Source organism: Montipora capricornis, chromosome 2, assembly GCF_036669925.1.
Source record: "Montipora capricornis isolate CH-2021 chromosome 2, ASM3666992v2, whole genome shotgun sequence".
NCBI classification, from domain to species: Eukaryota; Metazoa; Cnidaria; class Anthozoa; order Scleractinia; family Acroporidae; genus Montipora; species Montipora capricornis.
In genome coordinates, this window is record NC_090884.1 from 34,419,326 (window position 1) to 34,433,908 (window position 14,583).

At 38.3% G+C, this 14,583-nt stretch overlaps 2 protein-coding genes across 5 annotated transcripts in view; one reads left to right on the top strand and one right to left on the bottom strand.

Annotated features, from left to right (window-relative positions):
* Positions 1–8,715, bottom strand: part of LOC138019597 (ras-related protein Rap-2b-like) — a 13,600-nt gene extending 4,885 nt beyond the window's left edge. Inside the window, exons 1-5 of the mRNA XM_068866460.1 lie at positions 8,564–8,715; positions 7,260–7,479; positions 1,641–1,697; positions 832–905; positions 268–450 (exon numbers count right to left, since the gene is read on the bottom strand). Coding sequence (XP_068722561.1) covers positions 268–450; positions 832–905; positions 1,641–1,697; positions 7,260–7,371 — 426 coding nt within the window. The 5' untranslated portion in view covers positions 7,372–7,479; positions 8,564–8,715. The remainder of the gene's footprint in view (positions 1–267; positions 451–831; positions 906–1,640; positions 1,698–7,259; positions 7,480–8,563) is intronic.
* LOC138019535 (neuropeptide FF receptor 1-like) overlaps positions 4,908–14,583 on the top strand; it is a 35,469-nt gene continuing 25,793 nt past the window's right edge. Inside the window, exons 1-2 of one of the 4 annotated variants that reach the window (XM_068866412.1) lie at positions 4,908–5,154; positions 5,394–5,540. The gene's annotated coding sequence lies outside the window, so the exon portion shown is untranslated. Of the gene's footprint in view, positions 5,155–5,393; positions 5,541–10,033; positions 10,155–11,369; positions 11,498–13,359; positions 13,714–14,583 lie in introns of those variants that run through there. The other 3 variants (XM_068866427.1, XM_068866404.1, XM_068866397.1) reach the window with 3 other exon arrangements.

Sequence of the window (14,583 nt, forward strand, 5' to 3'; positions counted from 1 at the left end):
AGATAAGAACCTCCCCCACCCTCCCCCCCAAAAAAAACCCGTGCCTCTTTTTTTCAACTACACCCCCTAAAGAAATCCCTTTCCAAACAGTCGATAAATAACCTAGGTTAATTAAATTCACCTAGATTGATTAAAATTTATCTAGTTTGATTTATGTCCACCCAGTTTGATTTAAATGGACCTGAATTTAATTTCAACCTGTAACATTTACATAGACATACATAAATAGATAACTTCATTTAAAAAAAACACTGAGAGATTCCTTACTTTGTTCCCTACCAAGACCAAGGGAATTTCAGGAACAATCTTGTCTTTTTGTCCCTTGACACTAAGGATTTGTTCTTGGATATTTGTGAGTGAAGTGATGCTGCAAGGATCAATAACTGAATAAACCAGCAAGAAGCCGTCACCAGTTTCTATATATTGCTCCCGCATCCGACGGAACACATCCTATAACAAAACTCAGTGAGACTACGTATCACATGGGCTAGTAGTGGAAGGAGGGAGAAAAAGCAGTTTCTTGAATTATGGCATGGTGGAGTGGTTAGGAATCCAAAACAGAAAATGAAGCGACTAATTTTCAGTCAAATAAACAGCTGAAACAACTCGAAAAGACAGTCAACTGAAACACTGCATCAAATGCGGGTGGGAACCAATTCAGAGCTCTGATAAGAGCAGTCGTACCTTAAGCAAAAATACTTGTTTTTAAATATCGGCAGCTAAAATAGGGAAGTCACACGATTCTTTTCCTGTTCTCCACCAACTCAACCATGTACAAAAAGTCTTTGAAGAGCGCTTTTCGTCGCTGTCGTAGATCTTAAGGTTACTTACATTCCCAGCCGTATCTATAACTTCAACTTTCACGGGACTGCCGTCTACTTCAATAGAGGTGTGGTAGTTCTCCTCTGTAAAAGTTTACAAATATGATATCAGAGAGATTCGAAATAATAATAACATCGACTAAAATGAACCGTACGAGACGAAGATCATTACAACAGGGACTTAACCCCTGCAAGAGGATGACGTTTGGTTACTAAGAAGGAAATAAACCGTTGAATAGATCGTTCTCCGACGGAAAATCACTTTTTTGCCGAACGAAATGTCGTGTCTTCTCACGAGCCCAGCTGATTCTCCTGTGAACGCTTGCCGTTCATGCGCTGGGTCATTTCCTAACAATGGCAGGACCAACTAAATCAACTGGAAAAGCATGCCTGGGTGTACAACAACAAAATAGGCGACTCTTTGATCCAAAATTGAACACAAAGACCTTGCTAAAGAAAAACAATCCCCAAAAAACATCATTTCATTTTATTTGCTCGAATGTAGGGGAAAACAATTTCTCTCTCGCTTTTAGATAACTTTTCATAAAATTTGATATGTTTGGTTTGATAGTTCATTAAAGTGCAATACAAATAAAAGTATTCATTACTCCTCAGCAGATAAAAAACAGACGTAAAGATAACCAGCCCCCAACGTTGATAACACGCACAAGACTTTGACGCCGCTTGTAACACAATACACGCAGCAAGATCAAAGGGAAACCTTTAAAATTGCTAAAATGGCTTATTAAAATTGTTTAGAACTTAAGCTTACTAAGAAATGGGAAACAAACTTCAATTCAAACCCGCTATGTAACTTACCTATCGTGGGGTCGTAGGCCTTCGAGAACTCTTGGAAGACGTATCGAATGGTCAGTGCTTTGAAGGGAATGAAGGAAGATAAATAAATATAAGCATTAAAATTGATTTACACATTTTATTTCAAACACATTTGATTCCTGAGGTTGCGACGTTTCAAAGAGTATCAGAAGGACACGTTTATGCACGGCTCTGAAGGACGGAGGGACGGAAGCGGAGGTTCTCGACTGAGGAACACCTTGGACCAATAGGTCATTAACTTTTAATTGAAGTGCTTCGCGTTCTCTTAGATAAGATCAAAAGGTGAAATGTTTTCCACTCTGTCCCACATTTTCACTCCAAGTAGCAAATAACAACAAAATTCCTGAAACAACCAAATGGGAACCTTATACCGAGAATAAAGTATGCTACTGAGGCACTCCAGTGCTTACTTTAGGAAACAGGTTTAATGCATTGCATTGGCCATTATACCACGATATATTTTAAAAGTGTTAAAGGGCGTTCAGATCATATGGACCTGAAACTTCACCGATACCGTGGCTGAACAATGTCATAATTTTTCCCGAAATAACTGGTAAAATAAAGCTGGCTTAGACTTTTTAAGTACAAAAAGGAAGTAAACTTTTAACTCTTAATAAAGTCAAGCAATTGGCACTCTTTGGAAGCGGAAAAATTGCACAGTCAGACAGTATGTCATTACACGTCTTAAACATTTATAAACAAAGGTGATAAAGCAGATTAGACGTCTTTATTTTAATCTTATCTCAACAGTTAATTATGCTCTATAGTCTCTCTTCGTTGATGAAAACCTCAAACATTTGAACTGAATCAAGTAACGCATCCTTATCGAAGATGTAGTCCTACTTTACGTTCCACGAGGAACTCACAGCTAATTTGACTTGGTAGGATTAAGGATTTGAGAAGGACTCCACAATCCCTGAAACCTGCTATTGGCAACTGAGGTATATTTGTAAGCATACACTCTTTAACAACCAACAACAAGTTGTCAAAGCTATACACATTCGGCCCTTATGTTACATTAATGATCAATGATCAGTTCTTTGTTCCAACGTTTGACCAATTTTTATTCCAATGTGTGGTATACATAGGTACTGATAGACAATAATATTCCATGTTAAGCTGCCCACCAGAACACCCTACGTTAGACGTTCGGTCCTTTGATGTTTGCGGACACCTATTGCTTCTAGTCGTCAAAAGAGACGTTCCACCTTTTCCTATTCTTTTCGGGAGTCTTAATATGGCATTGAGATTTGTTTGGATCAGATAAACAGGCTACAGTATCTTCAAAATGTTTCTTCTTTCGACACATTCTCTGTGTTTATGTTGCTGGTAAAAACCGGTATCAGTTTGAATCCGTTTTTGCCTACAGTATTGTAGGTTAAATTTGGTAATCCTCATTTTACCCAGGTTGAATACGCACTTAGATGAACTGAAAAACCTCTTTTGGAGCCTAAATTAAGCCTAGAGAAAAATTATAGTCGGGTTAGGATTAGGTTTATACATGGATATCAATTGACTTATTATACGAGAGTAAATAATGAAAAAGCACTGAGTTAGAACGAGCATGTTCGTCGTTGTAGAGCAGTTGTGAAGACACCGGACTATGGATCTGCAGGGGCCCGTTTCTCGAAAGTCCCGAAACCTTACGGGCCATTTTCGGGTGTCACAATTCTCTTTGTATCTCAAAAACGGAGAGGATTTAAGTTGTCAAACTTTACGGACATGTTTCTTTTAGTTAGCTTGAAAACATGTTAAAAGATCGGCCCTCCAAAATAAGCGGTTGGCAGTTTCACAAGTGGCTTTTCGGACCCGAAAAGTTTTCGGGACTTTCGAGAAACGGGGCCCTGGAAGGTCCGAGTTCGAGTACCGGCAAGTGTATGGTACAGTTCTTTGTTCCTTTACTATGTTGCAATGTTAAGACTAAATCGGGATGAATGTATGAATACAGCAACCGATGAGATGATATGAAACATTAAGAAGATGTGTAAGATAATGTCTAAAGGCGTGTTTTTTTCAGTCCTTTTTGTGGGGTTGATAGCTGCTTTAAATAAGGTAGCAAAAGTGCATAATCAACCTACAAAACTCGTCACATTTGTTGGAACACCCATCCCTGTTTCCCTCTCCTCCAATGTTGATTTTCACAACTACTAGCAGTTGCCCGGAAAATCCTGGCTCAACATTGAATTGGGGGGAGGGGGATGCGGTATAATCTTCGATCTTGTAACACGATGATTCTAGACCATTCACCAGGTAAAATTTGACCTACAGTAGGTCAAAAAGTGTTCAACTTGACACCCGCTTTGACCGACAACGTTTACACCTACAACTTAATACGTCAATTTATTTTAAATTTAATTAGATTAATAAGTTATTAGTCCCTGTGAAAACATACCCCGCTTGAACGTAAGTTCCCAGTACATCCGTAAATAATAAAGATTTTTTTAAAGTTCTTTTTCTTCCTTTCAAGGCCAATTTAGTTTATTCCCTGTCTCAGTTCAATTTCCTGTACTCAGTATTTTTACGTCGTAGTAAGTAGTGAACCTAGTTTTTTTTTAAATTCTTATACCTGACGTTGCACAATCCCGCAACCATTTTACTTTAGGATATGCTAATGTCATGATGATGATGTTGATTGCCATGGTCAAGAGTTAAGCGAACGATTATGTATAAACCAAATTAATAATTTTAGATTACTCAGAGAACCAGGCGTGGTGACCTGGGTCAGTATGTTCTGGTCGAACAAGGCTTCTCGTGGTGATGTTGAGGAGCTATATAACAGGAAATCCTGTACACCAAAAAATTCGATGCAAAAATTCTGCTGCCAAAATATCCGCTGGAAAACTCCAAAAACTCCCTAATGCAACCTTTTCTGTAAAGGTATGTTTCTTGATATTTTATGAAATGGTATGTGACACATTTTTGAATATGAGAAAAGTTATTCTTGGCACATTGCATATTAAGCGGATTTGCGGATTCTTTAATTTAGGAAACAAAAAGACAGGCGACGTATATGCGGAAATTGTAGTGCCTTGACACACCGGGTACCCTCAGGGGTTCAAATGTGTTTAATCTATTTTCCTTTACATGTTTCCGGGGGAAAATAGCAGCAAAAGAAACTATTACATTTGTCCATCATTTCAGTTCGAAATTTGAATGGTCATGTAGCAAAATTAAAACAATCAAACCGCGTAATTATTTTAAAAAATCAGCAAATCAACTTGCTTCTAATAAACAACAACGATGCTTGATCGAGTGACATGTAATCCAGCTAAACTGATGCTTGCTGTTTAATTCGTTCTCTGGCTCAGCCGCGGTTAACCAAGCAATTCGATCTCAGAACGCGTGATAACCGCCCCGCTGATTGAAAAAGTCATACCGCAAGATACCAAGGTTTTTTAATTTAAGCATTGCTTTGAATGGCACGTACGCGAGTTTTAGGAAGTTGATTGGAGAGATAGCAAGAATTGTGAAGTGCAGATGAGCGGAAAATCAACAGGTAAAGCGCTCTAATCTTAAAAACCTGCCTTTTTGGGGTCTATGCAAATTTACAGCTTTGGGAAGATTGCTTCAGTCAGCTATTTTCTTAGTAAATCACTTTTCGACGCCGTCAGTATCGACTAAATCTTGAGATGCCACACTTATCACAAGGGTATTTAAGTAAAATTCAAAGGCCTTTTGTTCAAGCAGTATTTGAACTGCCTATCGTGAATAATTTGTTACGGTTATTTTTGGCAGCATTTGTTACAATCGCCAAGCAATCAGCAGCCAAAGCTGATTAACACCGTCAACTAAACCAAAATTCGGTCCAACCCCAGCAACTCTACATCGTGATGAGAACTCAAAACATTTACATTGTGATGGAACGTCAAGCCAAACCCATTGGTGAGTTTCTAACGTTCTCCGGGTTTTTAACTTGCACATTACTGTTAAAAACAACATTTATTCAGACTACGACACAACCTTGGCATAAACGGTAGGCACAGTACTTAAATTGACGTGAAAAAATAAGTAATTGTAGGAAAGGTTTGATATTTTCGCTATTCGCGCTTCCAAGAAACAGTTTACCCGAGGCCGTTAATTAACTGAGGACATTAAATGTCATGGACTCGGGTCATTACATATAAGCCTATATTTCTCATCCCACAGCATTTCAAGTCACAAGTATCCTTCTTCGAATTGAGAGACATCAATTTATTTGTATGTCTGCCGGCAAAAATAAATTGGATTTAAGGGAACTGGCCATTTGATGAAGGTCCTTAAAATTTCTCCAAAGTAAAAGATCAATTCACTTTATTCTTTCTGCACCGAATTTTTCAAATGAAAACGACTTCCAAACTGCCGATTTACAACATTCATAGTTCTCATTGGTACAGGACGAACATGAGTTGAGAATTTTGCAAACCGTTTCATTGAAAGAAATACAAAGTTTGGAAAGAAAAGAGAAAAGTATTTCGCGTGCTTCTTAAAACAAACCCTAAGGGCACCCGAGCACCCGAAGTGAAGGGAGATGCTCCTCTTTTTCTTTGATGCGGGAAATTATGTAGAAAATTTATGCTATTTAAAAACTGATTTGTTTTAAATTTTAGTTTCAATGGTACAGTTAAATTATCTTCTATGCGAATTTTCTTTTTTTGGCAATTAACTACTTTTACCTTCTTTAGCAAAGTGGCTAAGCACAACGATAGAGCTTCTTTGAAAAGTTTAAGTATGCTCGAAAGTGCTTGTCAATACGTTGCAGCTCAGGGGGCGTTGCAGCTAAAGGGCGTTAGAAATTAGATGCCATATGTTCTAGAGGTTACCACGTCTAGCACAGCACGGAGCAATCCACATGATATAATGTTTAAACACGCGAGTTTGATTCCTCTGTGTTCCTTGAGAAAGACGAAAAGGAGATCACACTGTATTTTTTATCATAATGCGAGATTACCAGCATGCCTCAGCTACGTGGCCATTTGAGATAAAAATGTGATAAATATGTATCGTGACTGTTGTTACCTGTCAATCAGATGGTGACAGGGAAGGCTTTTTGTCACTCTGGGATTCCCTAGGGCGCGCAATATACACATAGGATGTCTGCCTGAACAAGTTTGTTGAAGGTTGTTTTAAAAAATCAAATTTACGCTTTTTTTTACCATTAAGCGTTATTTCACAATATTACAAAATGCACCTCTTTCACAAAAAAGGCTTTATTTCCTGCTTTGATCAATTGTCTTTCTAGTTTATCGAAAATAGCCGAGTAACCGTCATGGCCGGAAATGTACTCAGTCTAAAGAGCAGTTCGAAAATCCACATTCTGTTTCCTCTTTTGTAGAGACAAAAATACTATCTGCACATAAAAAATACGCGGAGAAGCATGTTCATTATCGGGATAATATTGCTCTGTGTGATACTGATATCATTTTCTTTCTTGTTTTTGTGACTTGCCTCCCCTTTGAGAAATAACAAATAATTATCACATTCCCTACAGTCATACTCCGGTGTGGGTAGGGGTGTTATGGTATACACCACCAACATTCATTTTAAATAACACTTTAACAGAAATCGACATTAAACAATAGCCGCAAACAGTATTCAGCCCGCATATTTATTTCCTCGACTCACCAGATTTTCCAACTCCAGCTCCGCCAAAAACGACAATTTTAAACGGTTTCTTATGAGAGTCCTTCATTTGCCAAAGTCCACACTGAAGGTTTGACCTACATCGCTTGGCCATGTTTGCCGATTCCGTCAGTCAAGAGATGCAGCAAAATTCTGTTCTTCGAAAATGAACTTCGCCTACGTTAGTGATGAAACGTCTGATAGTTTGAGGTTTTTTTTTTACCTGTAGAGAAAGTCGGAATTATGCACACTGGAAAGCAGAAACTGACAAAGATGCGCACAGGTTGGGAACAATTGTCGCGTGACAGCGATTGTCAAGAGTGAACACACGAGACATCTGGCGTAACATTATGTAAACTTACATTTAACGTTCCTTCAACACAGCGAGGAAATTGAATAAGAAAATTGCTTAGAGATGCATAATCGCAGTCCCTTTACAACAGGTGACAGTCATAAGTTTCAGTTTTAGTTTTAATTTTTTATTATGCATTTTGCCCCAAGGTGGATCGATGCACGACTGTTTTGTTTAAGCCTAGTTTTCATATGTCGGGAAAATCCCAGACGATCGGGGATTTCGCAGTTTCCCGACCGTCCCAGATTTTGCCGACACATCTGAAAATCGCCAGACTCTTGTCTCAGATAAATGGAAAGTACGCCAAACCTTGCAATTTGCAATCTAGAGGATTGGTAACGAGCTAAAACCATCGCCGACGTCTCCCACAGTACAAATTTGAGTTTTCATATGTCGGGAATCATCGCCGACGATCGCAAAAATCTGGGACGCGTCGGGAAATAGAAACGCTTTCTATTTTCCCGATTCGTCCCCGACCATCCCAGATTAATGTCTACGGTTGAAGGTTTTCATTAGTCGGCAAAATCTGGGACGGTCGGGAAAATGCGAAATTCCCGATCGTCTGGGATTTTCCCGACATATGAAAACTAGGCTTAATTTAGAATTCAAAGTACAATGATGGTAAGAAGATTTAAAGGCACGTGATGTAGTCATTCACGTTGTTGCGTTTTTATGACTTCAAAATTTTCTGCTCGATGCAGCATACCAAACTCACAAACCGGTTTGTGGTTGGCGAATGAGCAAAAACAAGATTCCAGCTTAATTGTTTAACTATCAATCAATTTTTCGTAATCACAGTAGTCATCGATTCTTGAAGAAACAAGACATTATTTCGTTTTCATTGTGTTCATTGGTCCGAAAGACCAAATTTTTACGCTACTGCGGGTAACACAAAGTTTCTTTTAACTTAAAGTAGTAGCACGACTAAATGATAAAAATGAATGCGGCGTATTACCTTCTTAAGCTCAACGGGCTTCTGTGATTGCCACCAATTTTGGCTACTTGTTGTGTACTCCAACCTTTTATCTGGCAAATTACCTAACAGTTTATATATCAGTCGGCCTTCCACGTGATTAATGCGAATCTTGTTGTGATGACATCATTTCTTTTTTCATTATGTCCGAGCCGTTGATGCACTTGGACCGTGAAAACCATCTTATACGTGGTTCAGGATGATAAAGCGAGAACTGAAAATAGAGATTACATCAAAATTAAACCATTAAAATTGTCAATGGGATGTAGTTAACGTAGAAAAATTGCAGCTATTACCAACAAGAAAAGACACTGACGACTTTAATAGTAATTTTACTTTAATAGTATTATTGGTTTGTGACGGAAGTTAAACTAAATTGAAAAGTAAGAGGGAGGTGACGAATCGTGCAAAGTCAATAATATTCAATATATGGCTAACCGCAGTCACTGCATTTCGCATAGCGTTGTTGGTCATAGTGATTTCACTCGTTTGAAAGCCTGCATTACTTCTATACCTCGTATGTCACAGGTTTGTAGAGGTATATCACTCATTTTTAAAATGTCATACGAAAGAACTGAAAAATTAATATTCATATCAACGCTCAAATGTTTTTGTTATATTTCTTTTGTTATATTGCTTTAGTGTTCAGTTCATTCTCGTTTGGGAATGATCATTCAAATATCTCAACTTTGAGCCATCAAGTGAACAATCTACGTTTCCGGTTCATTTTCTGAAAGACTGAAAGTTCAGGAAACATGAATAGTCGCAGACAGTGACCATCAGTCAAGTCAGAAATAGTTACTGCGAGACATTTCAGAATAATTCCGTTACCATAGCAACATTAAAACATTTTCGACACTTTTTTCATCCCAAAAGTCTGACTTTCCACCCACAACGTTTTTGGTCAATCTTAAGTACTATGTATCCAATGGAAGTAAAATTTTCAGCGCTTGCTGCAGTCTTCATTTAGAATTTCGAGAATTCCGCTTTTAATTTTGTCGGCAATGCTGACTATCAATCAAGTCAAGATCAGGATCGTTAATGTTCCTTTTTAGTCTGTAGGAAACAACCTATTTAATTTAGGAAGTTTACAAAAACAACTCGGTAAATCTTGAGTGAAGAGCAAAACAAGCAGACAAGCACCTATTTCTATTCTTGATGTTCATATTGTTGACAGCCGGAAAATGTTCAACGCCGAGAACGGAACATGTGACCATCTTTAACACCTTCACCCAGTTTTAACGCAAGAAATAGGTCACAGGCGACTACACGGGGGTGAAAGCGGTTCCTTTCTTAAGAAACCACAAACATCAAGTCACAGATGATAGTGTCAGACAAACAAGTTCCGAACAATGAAACACTTGATGCAGAAGCGCTTGCTATTAAAATCTGAGATAAATTCAACACATGGCTCACACAGGTCGAGCAACCTACTACAGAAGTGGAAATGTCATGTTCTGCATGTTATCATTGTTAACATGGCTCGAAGTCGTATAACTACTGCTGCCTGATTATAGAACTTTCATAACCAAAAAAGGATTTATGCAAATGGTGCACGGCTCAAAAGTGTAGGGTGAGTACTACAGCAGGTTTTGAAAACTGTAGCTACGGGAAAAAAGGTAAAATGAGATAAATCCACGTAATAAATTAAAATCGTGTTTAGTAAATTTAGTGAACACGTGAGTGTTAAACAAAATCGATCACCGGTCGAAAAATGGAACATTTCAAGCATTGTCGGGAGCATCTCAACAAAATTGTGATCATAAATTTGGTTCATCGAGATGCCGGCACTATAACAGTCCTCAAAGTGGTCTTAGTAGTTCTCGACTGTTGCTATGAAGGAAGCAGCCAAATGTTATAGTTGCTGTTGTTTTCTTTCTTGAATCGAAAAAGTAGCAAGGAAGTGCTGTTCGTTTAACCAATCTTACCTTTGGTAGGGGTGGGGGGAAGGGGGGGGGGGGGTGAGTGTCCTACTGTTGCTCATTTTAAGCTCCAGTCTTATCGTTCGGGGAGACGCCAAGGTTAGAAACAATCTGTGACGAAGGTTCGTTAAATTCACAAAGCTTCAGTACAGCCAAGAATTAATCTAGTGAACCACTGTACTTTACATGGCTCTGTTAGAGGGGTTGGTCTATGGTTTTTCTTTTTCTATGGAATAATTTGTAGTTGTGCTGGTTGAACCAGAAATTATTGTAAAAATATTCTCATTAAATGGTGTTTGGAAGTAATCTAAATATTTGTTTTAGTGTGATTTGTCTCCTCTGATAACCAGCGAACAGGCAAATCGTATAAGCGACCTTTATCTTTCGTATATTTTTGGCTTGTAACAAATGGTAAACAACTGTTTTGTCCTCTCGTATTATTTCAAGTACCATTCATTGACTAATGTTTTTTCAATCCGGGCGAGTGAAATTACTGTTGACGAGTTGAACATGACCGCTACTTAGAACTAGAAAACAAACAGTCAAAACTTTCACGTAACTTAGAATTATAAATCAATGGTTGGAAAATGGAAGATCTTTCTTATACTGGGAAGTAACCAGATAAACAGAAGCCATCATCCTTTCATGAAACAAACTGCATAAACGTAGGCCTGTTTGTTATCACGATATCCGTTCACAAGAGGATCACGAGTGTTGACACTTGAATAATCGAAATCAACTTTGTACGATACGAAAAAAAAATGTCCTCACGTACGATTTTTACTCCAAGCGTACACCTGTGTCTCATTAGGCATAAATCGTGTTTTGGCATAACGGCTTAAACTAGTGTTGCCCAGAAAAATAGGAAATTCACATGACATTTAACACATGTGGTCGATGTTTATCATGTCGCTTTCGCTCTAGGATGTTTTGGCTCCTCGTTCCGGTTCGCTTATTGGTACAACTGAAGAAATTCTGTCCATTCAAAACTAAGGTAACATCGACACTTGTATCGAACTGTTCTTAGGGGTTAAATCGTTTAAAAACGCATGAGATTTTTGTCCATCATAAGAAGAACAATCTGATGCAGTGCATATGGACGCCTTGGTAACGATAATAATTGTCTATATTTTCTCCTATTGATACAATATTTAACTGACGCAATCAACGACAATTTCTAAGAGGGGTCTCGCGAGACTGCTCGTAAGAGCAGTCGGCAAGCAGTTTTTCTAATTATTCTGAATATCCACAAGGATTAACAGGTATCCTTTAAAGAGCAATTGACAGGCCGACAGAACGGCTAATTTTTTTTCTTCTCTTTTTGAACAGTTCGAGGCCGGAGTTCTTTTACATCCCACATAATTTCGGTGTTAGGGGGCCTTTGGCTCATCCCGAGAAGACCAGACTAGAAAGTCTGACCAGGTGCAGACATTATTTCAAAAGCATCACCTATCTTCTCTGTTAGTCCTTCGGGATCGGCTTCTGCGCTGTACGCTGGCGCCTTTACATCCCTTGAGTAGGTGCTAACCGGGCGGCGGTCGACATCACTTGTAAGTCAATGACCTGTAATGGCCGTGTTCATTTCGTGTTCAGACCACCACGATGATTAAGGTGTGCGCTGACGATTATAATACTGACTTTCACTTGCATTTCATTACGAGTAGAAGTGTCTATTCAATTCAAATTACACAAAACGCCTTCTCTTCGATTCGTACTTACCAGAGAAAAGCTTAACTAACACGAAATTGGGGCAAAAAGTAGCGAGTTGAAAATTCGTACACATATTTTTCACTGGTTCCGGTGTAGTTCAGTTTCATCGTTCGTTAATCTCTTAAGCTTATGTCACACGATTCACATCGTGCAACAATGGTCGATAAACAAATGCTTCTTGTGAAAGAAAAAGGTTTGATTAACGCTGTCCAAGTGTTGACGACTTAATGAACGGAATAGAACCTGTCTCTATTTTCGTACAACTTCATTTGTTGAACAAGATATGCAACAATTTTTTTATCAACAAAACGGTTTAACTGTGTGTCGTCTGGCTTGTGTAGCAATAGATCAAGTGTAACATGCGAGAAATACACATGTTAATTCTGTATACGTTTCTTGTTGGGTTTACGTTCCTAAACCTCTGCACCCTATTTAGAGGTAAACGTGTCAACAAAAAGCTGACCGTACTGGTACTACTAAAGTAAACTGTAAACAGAAGTCGATCAACTTATAAACGTCATTCTATTAATTTTCCAGTGTCATTCATACTCTTGTCAGTTTGTTTTCCGCAATAAAACTTATGCTTGCCATCATTGTCACTCAAACTGACTCGCTAAGGAATAATCTCAATCAATCAAGTATTACCCTTCAATCAAATAAAACGTTTTTTTAAGATTTTGTTGTGACATCTAATACATTTTGTATTCTACGAACTGTGATTGTCTAAGAATCTAAATTGAAAATGGTTTGTTTTCTGTTTAGCTCTGCGTATAGTACAAGTTCTCATGTTCTCAGTATACAGTAATTAGGAGAAAACATTATAAAACAAGACTCTTACAAGCCATGTTCCTGGGCTTTAAGACATATTTTGCAGAAGGTAACCTTTACCGCGTATGAACTGCCTATTCGAACGCAAAAAAATCGACAGCTTTGTTCAAGCGCAAAGCCATATTGATGAGCAACTACGTACGCACAAAACGTAAACGCAACAGGTTAGTTAAGACTGTAAAACTGAGTGCAAGGATCGCGAATAGTACTGTGTTCTTTTTTTTCTCTTCGCTTAAAAAATTGTGAGCCAACGTCACTCAGTGAGAAACAATAGGATCTTTGTTTAAGATTCTGCTTACAAGTGCTTTATGCTAAGTTAATGCATTTTTCCGACGTAGAACTCATGTTGAAAGTGCATGCTACAATTAGCTTATACCTCTAGCTTTCAGTCACTTCCACAGACTGGACATTTTGCCTCACTGTAGAAATACATTCATTACCTATTCCGAAACATATCCATTCGACTTCTGGCTGTATGCAGTTGAAACATCGCGGTCTTCATCACAAGTGAACACATTGTGGGTCAAAGGAAATGGATATGGATTTATTGGCCTGGGAAAGGCATGACTAGCCTTTTTCAAAGATTTTAACTGTATCGAAGCCAGAGCTCAGTGAATGTTCCTCGTGCATTTATTTTGGGCAACAACTTTTGACCACACGGTGACCATACTGGTGAGCAGGATGTTTATATGACATATTTTCATCCATAGAAAAATGAATGGTTGCTTTTGCATGAAGCACGACATTTAACAGATTAAAATTCCGTATGTTATTTGGGTGTTATATACAATTAAATGAAGGCATTTTAAATTAATGAAAAGGTAAATGTAGGATCATTTACCTCCTGCAAAAGTCAGAATTAATTAGCGGAGAATGATTGAGGTCGGTACCGCAAACTTTTGTGTGGTTAACTACCTTGATAAATAAATCTGCAAAGTAAGACAAGGCATTCTGAATGCCATAAATGATGCACGATGACGTTGGCTAATTTCGTGACAGCAATCTGAATATTATAGTTGACACTTACAACAGCTATGACGGTGATATATGAATATCATATATTTCGCTTCCAGATTGATGGGCAAATGTAGTGCAGTGTTCAGCGAAAACGCACGAGAAATCGTCTTTCCGTTAGAAAATTGCTGATATTATAACTGCGTATAAGTACTCAAATATTTTGTAAAGAAAATATCAGAAAAAGATCTCTTCATGGCAACTTTAGCATCAACAAGCGACGGATTCCTGGCCCGCTTTTTTCCCTATCCCTTCCAGCAGCACAATAAATGTTGCATTTCTTTTAACAGACTTTCGCAACTGTCTCGTGCGGACGGGCGAGGAGTTTTGATCATGTCCACTTTGTATCTCCGGAAGCATTACCAAGTCTTTGTTATGACTTAAATGAAAATAAATTTTGAGAAAGTGGGGTCCGTGAGTTAATCGATATGCCCAAAAGTACATCAAAAACCATGATCCCTTGGTAGGAAAATGTGCGTTGCGTTGGTGCTGAGAAAACTACATAATGTAAGTTTGCAATACGTGAAC